The 13,803-nt window shown below is 42.6% G+C and overlaps 2 protein-coding genes across 3 annotated transcripts in view; both read right to left on the bottom strand.

Annotated features, from left to right (window-relative positions):
• LOC139532194 (aryl hydrocarbon receptor-like) overlaps nucleotides 1–13,803 on the bottom strand; it is an 84,410-nt gene that overhangs the window by 25,721 nt on the left and 44,886 nt on the right. Inside the window, exons 8-9 of the mRNA XM_071329498.1 lie at nucleotides 3,061–3,263; nucleotides 4–113 (exon numbers count right to left, since the gene is read on the bottom strand). Of these exons, the coding sequence (XP_071185599.1) occupies nucleotides 4–113; nucleotides 3,061–3,263 (313 nt within the window). The remainder of the gene's footprint in view (nucleotides 1–3; nucleotides 114–3,060; nucleotides 3,264–13,803) is intronic.
• On the bottom strand, nucleotides 4,768–9,563 carry LOC139532195 (polyadenylate-binding protein 1A-like). Of its 2 annotated transcripts, none has more exons than XM_071329499.1 (2): nucleotides 5,485–9,563; nucleotides 4,768–5,407 (listed from the first exon to the last, which is right to left on the bottom strand). In XM_071329499.1, the coding sequence occupies exons 1-2, from the start codon at nucleotides 6,701–6,703 to the stop codon at nucleotides 5,202–5,204; spliced, it is 1,425 nt and encodes a 474-aa protein (XP_071185600.1). In that variant the 5' UTR covers nucleotides 6,704–9,563; the 3' UTR covers nucleotides 4,768–5,201. The 2 variants fall into 2 exon arrangements, with proteins under 2 accessions (XP_071185600.1, XP_071185602.1); XM_071329501.1 differs by having other exon boundaries at nucleotides 5,491–9,563.

Below are 13,803 nucleotides of genomic sequence, written 5' to 3'. Positions count from 1 at the left end.
TACTGCGGACGTGGTTCTCAGCACAGTAGAGCATATCAGCTGCATGGATAAACTGGTATCCAGAGCCTCGAACCCGGAGCTCAGCCTCAGTGTAGCCCAGCACGATCTTCCCCCTGCAATGAAATAAGATACACAAAAACACCATTATTATAGACGAGACAATAATCGTCTATTGTAGGCATTGGTTGAAGCTCAGTGTTAAACATATGTAAGCCAATATGACACTAATCTCAAAGAAAATTCCAAATCAACTTGTAGGTACACAACACACTCATCCGCCTCTCGTCATGAGCCTTTCATCCGTTACCGAGAACCACATGCCACATGCCATTTTTTTAACTGCAGATTTTTTTATAGGGCAGTTAGCAATTGATTTTTAAAAGTATTTATTGCGCCTACCTAGCTCAAATTCTAGACGCTGGATTAAAACAAGACTAAAGAGTCCATAAAGTGACTATTGGGCTTAAAAAGCGCCGGCTTGACTAAGTTTGCAGGTGCAGCAGTTTTTATTAAATGTATAATTTATCGCTCTCACGTGTACATTTACGTCTGTTAAGAAACAACGATCATCTACCTTTTTGTAGCTGACAATGCTAACATATTCTTCAGCCGAAACTCATAGTTCTAACACTGGGTTGGTTGCTCGGCAACAACAGAGCTGCTTGCACCATGCTGCCAGTCATATGAAGTGTATATGAGCAAACCTAGTCGAATGTATATCGCTAGCTATATGGTGGTATTCAAGCTAAGGTTAATCAATGAATGCAAACGGATATTTTGATTAGCTAGGTAGCTAACGTTACTTGTACAAAGTCCAGCTGCTAGCTTCTTTAGCTAGCTAACACCAGTCCGCTGAAAGCTAACTAGCTAACCCTTTAACCTCACTCCTAACCTTAACCCTAACCCATAGCCTAGCAAACGTTAGGCACCTAGCTAACATTAGTGTTAGCCACCTAGCTAACATTAGCCATAACAAATTGGAATTTGTAGTGCTAGGGCAAAAACCAAAACTTGCATCCAGGGTGCCAAGTTTGGGAAACCCTGCCCTACGGTAATGCCCAAGGACATAGTGATTTATGGCAAAGTGGCCAATTGTGTGCATGCGCCTGTCACGGAGAAATGCAAACACCAGCTGGTTGACAGAGTGCCGGGCCATCTCTATGCGCTTGTTGATGTCCTCCTCCCACTGAAACATCCAACTCCTCTACTGCGTGATGACAGAGTAGACCACCGATGTCCTGGGAACATTCGGATGACTACCTCCTAATCAGCTGGTGTCTCACGCACCAGGGCTGTCCCCTTTATGTGTCCCAAGACGTTTCCACCGAGGTGGATAACTATGATATATTCACAATCACTCCTCGCCTTGGCAAGAAATAGTTTTTCAGAACCCTTCCATTGAAAACAGCTCATCCATATTTTGCGCTTCTCTAGTCATCTAGCCAGCTACATTGTGTAATCGCATTGGAAATATTTCCTTCAGTCTTTGTTTCCTTGCTCTTGCCAATTTGCTTTGATCAATGATCAGTAGGAGTATAAGCTGGGATCTTATCAATAAATCGATTGATAAAACACATGACATTGTGAGGGTTCACAAGGAGAGTATGTTTTATGCTGTATTATAAACTGGGTGGTTTGAGCCCTGAATGCTGATTGGCTGAATGCCGTGGTATATCAGACCGTATACCACGGGTATGACAAAACATTTATTTTTACTTTTCTAATTACGTTGGTAACCAGTTTATAATAGCTATACGGTACCTCAGGGGTTTGTGGTGTATGACCAATATATCGCAGCTAAGGGCTGTATCCAGGCACTCCGCATTGTGTCGTGGGAAAGAACAGCCCTTAGTCGTGGTATATTGGCTATATACCTCACCCCCTCTGGTCTTATTGCTTAATTATAATGTTGTATAATAATGTTGCATAATCACCTTCCGGTGTAAAAAACACGAAAATAAAATATATATATTTTTAAGTGAGAATAGGCATTGGTCTGAAGCCGAAAAAAGAAAGGAAAATCACGAGCGCCCATGCTCTACCAAGGTTTTCCAGCACATAGCTTTCACCTACTACAGTATCTATGTTGATATTGTACTTCAAACTATGTATCATTTGGCTCTATGTATTTTTAGACCTAGGCCTATTGTAAATTTGTATTATTGTTGCTTCACCATCTTTATTGCAAAAATAAATACAAGTTCAAACAACTTGTTTGAAACACAATTGGTTCTGAGCTTATGTCAATATTACACAGGTAAGCTAACGGTTACAGAAATCAGGCATGCAGACAGGCTCTATCTATCTGAGCTACTATGTCCAACACACCACCTGTTGTTATGTTGGGCACCTACTGACCAAAAAAGGATGTTATTATGGTATATTTTTTTCAATTACATATTTTTCTAAAATAAAGGTTTTAGGAAATACAGGCATGCACCACATTACTACAAGACAAAACAGCTCAATAAAGCCTGATGGTCTTGTAAGTATTTATAGCAAAGCTTGCTTTCATTTAATAAAAAATGCATGAAAAGGAACTTCTCACTGTGGAGTGTGAAGAATCAAATACTTCACCTTGCATGTGGTACAAATCACATTATCGTGGAAGCAGTAGATCAAAGCTGTATGCCTGAAAACCTTAGTAGAGCATGGGCGGAATAGGTATTGTGGTGCTCGTGAATTTACTTTCTTTTTCGGCTTCAGATTATTCTCACTTAAAACACTTTTTTTGTTTTTTATTAGAGCCAGAATATAGACAGAATAATCATTGTAAGACCATAATCCAATAGGACATCAATGGCAGTGAAAATATGTTTGAATTACCACTACATCAAACATATTATAGCCATATGACAAGAAATTGCTCTTCACAGTAACAAACACCCTAGCAACACCCCAGCAGGCAAAACTGGTTGAAATGACATCATTACAACCAGATTACAACGAGTTCCGTTTTTAAAAGGGGTTCTGATGAGGTTAATTCAACCGGCTATAACCGGTGGAACTTTAACAACATCACATCACAATGTGAAGTAAGACTGAATAGTGTGGGCATACTTGGCGTCGCAGGCCATGGGGGTGAAGTCCAGCTTGTGTTTGGTCCTGAAGATCATGTTCTTGGTCCTGATCTCCAGGATGGATGGAGGCTGGAGGGGGGTAGCGATGGCAAACAGGGCCAGCTGGGGGGGCACGTTGCAGCCGTCATCCAGGTGGCAGTTCTGGCCATGCAGGAACTTCAGACGGCCCTGGAGGGTCAGGGCCTGGGGAGAAAAAATGTAGCTGGTTGGTCCAGGCTTCCTCATACAATATTAGTTTGGAAACCAATAGCCGAGTAATGAGCGAGACTTGGAAGGATAGCAACGTGAGACAACAGTAGTACTAATAGTAAATACTATTAGAAAATACTATTAGTAAATACTGAAAGTATACTATTGTATTACTAGTATAAAAAAATAAAAAAAGTAGTATGTAAATAGTACTAGTATTTGTGCACTTGACTGAGCTTGTTTGGTACCAATGGAATAGTTTCAAAAGTGCAAAGTGTAAACCCTGCCCATCTGACACCACAGACAGAGGAAATCGAAAAGATTAAAGTATTTGAAAGAAAATGGATACTAATTGATCCCGGGTCTGGTGTAGAGCGGTGCAGCTACTGTAAGACATGGATGTACTGCGCAGTATTTAGGCCTGTCGTCCCATTGATGGCCTTTAAGATGTGCCGAGGTTTGTTGCATCCTGGAGGGAGCCACACTGATGGATCAAAACACAGTGTACGCTTTGAAGAACAGTGTTTTGGCAACTTTCCATTCCTTAAGTCACTGTCCCTCTTCCACTCTTCCACTCTCCCTCCCTCCCTCTCCCCCAGTTTGTCCCTCAGATCGTGGAGCTGTGCTGTAAGCTGGTGGAGAACATGGGTATGGAGTACACAAGTGTCTACATGGTGCCAAGCAACAACACCATCATATCCATTAGACCAAGAGGAAACTCCCTTTAGGGCCATGGGCTGACAATGATTTTTAAAGTCGCAGGCATGGCTTCCCCATCACGAGACCATGATCAACCATGAGCACGACTCATGTCAGCTACACACAAACGCAGTAAAAATAAATAAATAGTAAAACATAGGAAACTCATATTCACATTGCTCCAGACCTAAAATGACCCTTGTTTCTTTCAAGGTCTAGCTTATTTTATGACATGAATTGTTTTTGTCCATATGCAGCCGTTTTCATCTCAATATTAAATCATTTCTGCGTAACAATTAAGTGCCTTACTGTAATAGTTTTCCAATAAAATAGTCAAAAATAATCCAAAATAGCTTTTTAGCAAAACAACACATTTTTTAGGACTGTCTGGGAGTGGTCTGAGTGAGGGACCTAATTGGAGGGGCTTAGTGGGAGTGATATGTAACCTGAAAACTAGCTAGGTTTGTAACTCTCTTTGTTATTGGTATATTAACTTATGCTGCCTGGTGATGTCACCAGGCAGGCTATAACTCCACCCATGCATAACTTGCTGATTACAAGGTCCTGTGTAGATTGTATTTTCAACCAGCAACTATTAGGATATAACACTGATATAACACTGAAAATATGTATATTAGGATATAACACTGAAAATATGTATATTAGGATATAACACTGAAAATATGTATATTAGGATATAACACTGAAAATATGTTTCATACTTTTACAGTCTTAGTTTCATCAGCTGTTATATGACACAAAACACAGGAAACATAATTTTGACTGCACTGGGCCTTTACTGTAAAATATAATTTTGTTAAAATGTTTCTTTCTTCTTCTGTGAAAGAAGTTTGAAGGACCCTGTTCCTCTCTTGGCTTCAAGCTCCAGTGTTTGGGACAGCTTTCTGTCCGGCTTTAGCTTGGTGAGGCTCCTGGACTGTCGTGGGGAGCAGAGGATTATTGCGTACGCCATCGCCAGCTGCGAATGTTGAATTCCTGAAAGGGAGAAGATATGAGAAATGATTCACGAGCACAACAAAGCTTGCTTCAGTCACGTTTGTTCATGAATGAGAAGCTGGCTGTATGTTCCACATATAGGAATTCCTAAACATCAACAATCAAACTGCTTAGACATCAATACAGCTCACACTCAGATGAATGATGAGCATATTGATTGCTGGTACACTTTATGGTACTGTACTTATGTATTTATTTAAGGCACATTTAATTGTATCACATATACTTGTACTGAGGCTTGCTCATGGCAGTGGCTGCATCTGCACTGGCAGGATGATGTGGGCGCTGGCCCAAGGCCTGAGTTGCTATCCGCTGAACATGCATCATGCCAGGGCTGGAACTCAGCTGAGCCAGTTGGTTGCTGAAGTAGTAGGCAGCTGCATGGGACTGGGCCTGTGGAATGTACACATTGAAGTAAAAGGCTATATGGAATTCGAAGTTAGCATTTCTCAATAAAACTTTCATTACTCATGTCCAAGTTGGATATATGATTTTCTGCATGGACTCTTGTTTGGATTTACCTGTGGGATAGGAGGCTGGTAGGAGTTGATGATGGGGTTAGGCTCTGCCATGACACTGACCATCCTCTGCTTGTACCTCTCTGCCAGGTATTGTTGGCGCTGTTCCTTGCTCTGAGCCAGGGCCACGTAAAGCGGCTTGGTTCCCACAATACGGCCATTCATCTCCGTCACAGCCTTGGTGGCCTCCTCGGGGGATGAGAGGGAAACAAAGCCAAAGCCTTTGCTGCGGCCGCTCTCCGTCATCACCTTGGCGCTGATGATTGTTCCGAATGCAGAAAACGCCTTCCTTAAACGGTGATCATCAAAGGCATCATCCAGGTTCTTTACAAAGAGATTTATACCTCTGTATTTGGCCTTGGGCTCAGGCTTCTTCTGCCCAAACTTGAGTTTCAGCAACGCCTGGCGCTCTGCTTTCTTCTGGGCGCGGCCTACATATATCAGTCTCCCGTTTAGCTCCTTCCTGTTCATCTCGTTCACGGCTCTCTGTGCATCCTCATGCCTCTCGAAACAAACAAAACCGAACCCACTCGACTTCCCGTTATCGTCTTTCATAACCTTGACACTAACGGTTGGTCCATATTTTCCAAAAAGCTCAATCAGTTTCTCATCGTTCGTGTCTCTGCCAAGGTTCTTGACAAACACGTTGTTGAACTCTCTGGCCTTGGCTCCAAGCACCTCCTCTCGCTCTTTGCGTGACTTAAAGCGCTCGATAAACACTTTTTCGTTATCCATTAACATACCATTTAATTTCTCGATGGCTCTATCAGCAGCCTCCTGGGTCTTGTATTGAATATAACCATAACCCTTGGAATGGCCATTCTCGTCACAAACTACCTTGCTAGAGTAGATGTCTCCAAATGCTGAGAAGGTCTCGTACAGGTTTTTGTTTGTTATAGACTTCTTGTTCAGGTTCTTGATGAAGATGTTTCCCACCCCACTCTTCCTCAGGGTACAGTCAGGATCAGACCTCATGATGCGTAGATATCTTCCTTCGAGCATATCATTGCTGAACATGAGCAGGGCACGCTCAGCATCGTCTTGCTGATAAAAGTTAATGTAGGCGTACCCGAGGGAACGATGTGTATGCCGATCCCTACATACACGGACAGAAAAGATTGGTCCAGCCTCACTAAACATCTCGTTTAGGTCTGCCTCGGTGACATTTTGGTGGAGGTCACCAACATACAAAGAATTCATTTTGGAGATTTTGGACCTAATTCACACGTATTGAAGCAAGAACACAGAATGACAGGTGAATGAACAGCTGTCATGTACTTAAATTCCCGGAACTAACTCATTTGTGATGTCATAAGTGTTGTAGCGTGAAATGCAATTCTGATGTTCCATCTTTTCTTTATTGCATCATAGTCATGTAGTTAACAGGATTTAGATAGCAAACAGAAATATTTACAATTTGAACACATAAATAAATGTACCCCAATCGTTATTTTTTAACAGTTTGGGAAGTCAAAGAGAGAGATAGATATAGTTGAAATCGGAAGTTAACATACACTTAGGTTGGAGTCATTAAAACTCGTTTTTCAACCACTCCACAAATTTCTTGTTAACAAGCTATAGTTTTGGCAAGTCGGTTAGGACATCTACTTTATGCATGACACAAGTAATGTTTCTAACAATTGTTTACAGACAGATTATTTCACTATCACAATTCCAGTGGGTCAGAAGATTACATACACTAAGTTGACTGTGCCTTTAAACAGCTTGGAAAATCCAGAAAATTATGTCATGGCTTTAGAACAGTGGTTCTTAACCTTGTTGGAGGTACTGAACCCCACCAGTTTCATATGCGCATTCACCGAACCCTTCTTAATTGGAAAAATAAAATATGATTTTTTCAAATTCAAAACATAGGTATATATTTTACTGGTGCACAAAATGAACCGTTCATCAACATCAACACTGTGTGTTCAAAGAACAAAATCATCAAAACATGATTTTCACACAAAAACAAAAACATAATAATGAATATTTACTGCAAATCAGTGTGACTTCTGCTGTTGCCTTTCAGAGACCAGTTCAGAAATGCGCGGCTTCACCTTGGCAAGTGCCACTCTCATGTCATTTTCGCAACAAAGTCTGTTCCTTTTCTTCGTTTTTATGTCCAGCATCCTCGAAAAGGATTGCTCGCAAAGATATGTTGTAACAAACGGTATGAAAATCTCCAGAGCTTTCTTAGCAATAACAGGGTACGTTACCATTTGTTGACACCAAAACGTTGAAAGCGTTGTTGTTCTGAAGAGTTGCTGTTGAACCTGGCTCTGCTGAATTTCAATGATTTCATCGAGGTATTCATCATTGACATCTGTTGTCTCAACACTAAACGTGAACGGCTGTCTCACCCATGCTGGATATGACTCTCTTGTAGGGAAGTATCCGTCGAGAGACTTTGCAAGCTCATCTAAGTGCGTGGCAATTGCTTGCTTCAGTTCCGCGGGTACAGAAATGTCTCCGATTCCAGATACATCTTCGATCTTACTTACACAGTCGTCCAGCAGGGGAAAGTTTGCGAAGTTATCGTTCTCTGTTCGTCGTTTCCATAACGGTAGCTTTTTTTGAAAAGCCTTCAGGTTTTCCTCCGCTTCGATGATGTTGACTCCACCGCCCTGCATCTTTTGATTGAGATGGTTGAGAGCTGCGAAGATATCAGCCATGTACGCTAAAATGAGAATGAACTCAGAATTTTTGAAGCAATCTGCATGACAATGTTGGTGCTCTTGCAAAAACAGGGCTAATTCCACACGCACGGCAAAAACACGATTCAGCACCTGTCCCTGGGATAACCACCGAACGTTAGAATGGTACAGAAGTACCTCGAATTCAGAGCCCATTTCTTTACACAGCTCACTGAAGATGCGGTGCCTCAGAGCACTAGTTCGCACATAGTTCACGCATTCCACTACAATTTTTAATACTTCCGCCAGTTTTGGAGGCAAGGTTTTTGTTGCCAACGCATGCCTGTGCAGAATACAATGCGTAACAATGATGTGTGGCGCATCGGCTTTCACTAGCGCACCAAAACCAGACTTTCTTCCCAGCATGACTGGAGCTCCGTCCGAACAAACTGCAGAAACCATATCCCACGAAAGATTGTTGTCTTTGAAGAAGTCATCCACAAGTTTCTTCACATCGGCTGCCTTAGTTGTTGTTGTAAGAGGCTTACAAAATAAGAAATCTTCCTTTATCACGTCGTCTTTCACATAGCGCACGAATACAGCAAGCTGGCTTAGATTGGAAACGTCTGTGGTCTCGTCGAGTTGAAGGCTGAATTTTGCCGGGCTTGAAATCAGATCTGCAACTACTTGAGCCAAGATGTCTTTGCTCATGTCCTCTATTCTGTCGCTGATGGTGTCATTTGAAAGAGGAATTTGGGATAACTTAACTTCAGCCTCTTTTCCCAGCATGATATTCGCTATCTTCAACACAGCTGGTTTTATGAGTGTTTCACCAATGGTGTGTGGTTTGCCCTGCTTTGCGATCAGGTAAGCAACTTCGTACGATGCTGTGAGGATCGGTTTGTTAATGGGTACAAAGCCGAGAACAGGCAGAGTAGCCTTTTCATCGAATCTGGCTCTCTTCACCTTGAATTCAGCGAGCGTTGTGTTCCTATATTTTCCATCTCCATGCAGCTTAAGGAAGTGTTCTCTTAGTTTTGCCGGTGCTAGACTAGAATTGCTCAACTTGGCATTGCAAATCATGCAGTTAGGGCACTGACTCCCATCACGTTCCGTTATACATGTGAATCCATATTGTACATATTCGTCCGACCACTTTCTTTTTTTGCTCGACATAGCAAGTATGAAGGGATTAAAATATTAAGAAAGAAATCACAAGACGTACCATCACGACAGTCACAAGTCGACTACTGAGCGCACCAAATTCCCTGCAGCACAGATAGGCCAAGCGATGTAGCGTGATCACCTGCAGCCAATGATGGCCAAGCGGGGAGTGTCATCACGAATCATATGAGTCGGATGTGTGTCTTGACCTCCGCCGAACCCCTGAGACTGACTCACCGAACCCCTGGGGTTCGATCGAACCCAGGTTAAGAACCACTGCTTTAGAAGCTTCTGATAGGCGAATTGACATAGTTTTTGTCAATTGGTGGTGTACCTGTGGATGTATTTCAACGCCTACCTTCAAACGCAGTGCCTCTTTGCTAGACATCATGGGAAAATCAAAAGAAAGACCTCCGTATCATATATCCAACTTGGACATGAGTAACATTTTATTGTAGACCTCCACAAGTCTGATTCATCCTTCGGAGCAATTTCCAAACGGCTGAAGGTACCACGTTTATCTGTACAAACAATAGTACGCAAGTATAAACACCATGGGACCATGCAGCCGTCATACCGCTCAGGAAGGAGACGTGTTCTGTCTCCTAGAAATGAACGTACTTTGGTGCGAAAAGTGCAAATCAATCCCAAAACAACAGCAAAGGACCTTGTGAAGATGCTGGAGGAAGCAGGTAAAAAAAAGTATATATATTTACCGTAAAACGAGTCCTATATCGACATAACCTGAAAGGTAGCTCAGCAAGGAAGAAGCCACTGCTCCAAAACCGCCATAAAAAAGCCAGACAACGGTTTGCAACTGCACATGGGGACAGAGATTGTACTTCTTGGAGAAATGTCCTCTGGTCTGATGAAACAAAAATAGAACTGTTTGGCCATAATGCCCATCTTTATGTTTGGAGGAAAAAGGGGGAGACTTGCAAGCCGAAGAACACCATCCCAACCGTGAAGCACGGGGGTGGCAGCATCATGTTGTAGGGGTGCTTTGCTGCAGGAGGGACTGGTGCACTTTACAAAATAGATGGCATCATGAGGCAGGACAATTATGTGGATATATTGAAGCAACATCTCAAGACATCAGTCAGGAAGTTAAAGCTTGGTCGCAAATGGATCTTCCAAATGGACAATGACCCCAAGGATACTTCCAAAGTTGTGGCAAAATGGCTCAAGTACAACAAAGTCAAGGTATTGGAGTGGCCATCACAAAGCTCTGACCTCAATCCTATAGAAAATGTGTGGGCAGAACTGAAAAAGCATATGCGAGCAAGGATGCCTACAAACCTGACTCAGTTATACCAGCTCTGTCAGGAGGAATGGGCCAAAATTCACCCAACTTATTGTGGAAAGCTTGTGGAAGGCTACTCGAAACGTTTGACCCAAGTTAAACAATTTAAAGACAATGCTACCAAATACTAATTGAGTGTATGTAAACCTCTGACCCACTGGGAATGTGATGAAAGAAATACAAGCTGAAATAAATAATTATCTCTACTATTATTCTGACATTTCACATTCTTAAAATTATGTGGTGATCCTAACTGACCTAAGAGAGGGAATTGGTACTAGGATTAAATGTCAGGAATTGTGAAAAACTGAGTTTAAATGTCTTTGGCTAAGGTGTATGTAAACTTCCGACTTCAACTGTAGATATAAATGACGATTATAACTCCAACACAGGATACACATGGCCAACACTAAGCATGTTCTCTTTATCGATGGATAAAACACAAATAATAAAATAGAAAATAGTAGGTTGGAATGATTTCTATACTCAAATCGGACAGAGAGAGAAACCACACACTCAGTTTAGAGGAATAGCGGTTGGTTCACAGTCGTTGCACCTTCAGTGAGAGGTTGAATGAACAATACCCCTGTAAAACTGAACCGTTTGCTATATATCTGGTTGTATACTACAGTGGGGGTGTTATTCATTTGTATGAGAGCCGAGGAGTGTCAGGAGAGAGTAAATGCTTCAAACAATCTCCCTTAGCCAACCACAGCAGTCTAGACTAGAGAGAGACTAGGACTCTCCCTTCACTCTCCCATTCAACTACATGACACATTCCCCTGCTGCCTCTGTGACAATGAAAATGATATATCACACGTGCTCTCTTCTCCCTACTCCACTCAGAGTGCCTGTTTCGTTTTCTCCCTGTCGCACGCAATCAAGCGTTATTTACAACAGTCACCTCTGGAAAGAAGAAAGAGAGCGACAAAGACAGAGAGACAGAGAGAGCGATAGCGCGCGCGCAAGAGAGAGACAGGATAAGAAAGAGCGAGAGGAAGATGGAGAGAGAGAGACCAGTCTTAACGGCTGAGCCTGTCTTTGAGCCTGTCTCTCTGTTCCTCGCTAGGCTGGCTGGAGGCCTGGGGGCCCTTCGATCACACTGTAAACATCCAAGATTCCCCGTCATCCCCAGCGATAACCTAGCAGGCCATAACCCTGCTCGTCAAATTGCTAATTAGAAAAGTCAGGGAAGCCTTTGCATGTGGCTTTTGGACTGATAAAACTTTCAGACCCTCCTCCTCCCCTGCCTGCCAGAGCCCCAGAGGGACATTGTAGAAGTACATTACATTGCACTACATTAAACACACACGCACATACACACACTACACTACAGTAGAACCATCCATCTATCTCCATCACGTGGATGCGTGGTACACCTTGATGAGAAACAACATAGAACAGCAGAGCACACAGGTCGCACGGTTCGCTGGAGGGGCAGGAATACTTATTTACATTCACAGTAAGTAACCGACATGTGACGTGCACGACATGTCAGTGTCAGGCTCGCTCTGAGCTCTTTGTGTGACATGACAGGACAGGACAGGACGGATCGGAGAAGATACTTCGAGAGCCATGTTATGTTCTGTTCCTTCGCCGTGGTGCGATTCCACGGCAACACATCAGTCCCTCTCCTGACAGTGATGGAGTGCCATGGAGCTAATGAAAGGTAACTTCTTCTTCTGTCCCTGTTAAAACATCAAGACTTAGAGCTAATTGGCTTTGGGTAAATACTAGGAGTTGAGGTGCACTGGGATGGTATTTTTGAGTTCACTCCTGTCATGTGAATTTCTGCTTAAGCTGCAGGTTAGGAACATACTGGACCTTCAGGTTAGGAACATACTGGACCTACCTTCAGGTTAGGAACATACTGGACCTTCAGGTTAGGAACAAACTGGACCTTCAGGTTAGGAACATACTGGACCTTCAGGTTAGGAACATACTGGACCTTCAGGTTAGGAACATACTGGACCTACCTTCAGGTTAGGAACATACTGGACCTTCAGGTTAGGAACAAACTGGACCTTCAGTTTAGGAACATACTGGACCTTCAGGTTAGAAACATACTGGACCTTCAGGTTAGGAACATACTGGACCTACCTTCAGGTTAGGAACATACTGGACCTTCAGGTTAGGAACATACTGGACCTACCTTCAGGTTAGGAACATACTGGACCTTCAGGTTAGAAACATACTGGACCTTCAGGTTAGGAACATACTGGACCTTCAGGTTAGGAACATACTGGACCTTCAGGTTAGGAACATACTGGACCTTCAGGTTAGGAACATACTGGACCTTCAGGTTAGGAACATACTGGACCTTCAGGTTAGAAACATACTGGACCTTCAGGTTAGGAACATACTGGACCTTCAGGTTAGGAACATACTGGACCTACCTTCAGGTTAGGAACATACTGGACCTTCAGGTTAGAAACATACTGGACCTTCAGGTTAGAAACATACTGGACCTTCAGGTTAGGAACATACTGGACCTTCTGTTTATGTAATGAAGGGCTGTAGTTGAATAGAACGCTACTAGAGCAGTACAAATGACCTAGTCTCTCATTTACATGGCCAGCACGCAAGATTTGGTTCTGGTTGGGGAACATACCTTTTGTTTATTTAATGGGTCTGGACTTGCTACTACTAGGTTACAAATGATCACGGAACCAGAACCAAATATTGCATGCGCTGGTCAGCTAACAGTGTGTCAAAGAGAGACTACAGCACAGACGACCAGGACGAACTAATGAAACTACTGTATGTGTGTCAATTCACTGGGACATGCAACTGTCAAACCAGCAAAAGCATAATTCTTTGAGCTTGATTTGTGTGACAGCTTGAATATCCTACTGGAATATTGATGGGGCTGTGTCTCCTGCTCAAAGTCAGTATCCAGTGAAATCTTTAGTCAGATAACATTGCACATGAGTGAATGTTGAAGCAAGACGTTCTCACAGGAAGAACTAGCTTTTTCCTGAGCCAAACGGTAGCCTCTTAAGATTTCATGGCCTATTAGTTGATGGATTCTAACAGCAACAAAAACCGTGCAAGGATCTAGACGACATGCATTATTATAATCAACAATGCCATGTTGAATATTTTCCCATATAAAAAACAAGAATGGAACAAAAGAAACATTAACATTAATGGACACGCATCTCTTTTACTTTCTATAACAGTTGAATGCTCGAGGG

Source organism: Salvelinus alpinus, chromosome 10, assembly GCF_045679555.1.
Source record: "Salvelinus alpinus chromosome 10, SLU_Salpinus.1, whole genome shotgun sequence".
Classification (NCBI taxonomy): Eukaryota; Metazoa; Chordata; class Actinopteri; order Salmoniformes; family Salmonidae; genus Salvelinus; species Salvelinus alpinus.
The sequence above is the reverse complement of the archived record's forward strand: the minus strand, read 5'-3'. Positions and strand labels throughout refer to the sequence as shown.

Coding starts and splice junctions, on each gene's coding strand:
- LOC139532195 (XM_071329499.1), bottom strand. CDS start 6,703: ATGAATTCTTTGTATGTTGGTGACCTCCACCAAAATGTCACCGAGGCA. Junction 5,408..5,484: donor AAATCCAAACAAGAGTCCAT/GCAGAAAATCAT, acceptor AATTCCATATAG/CCTTTTACTTCAATGTGTAC.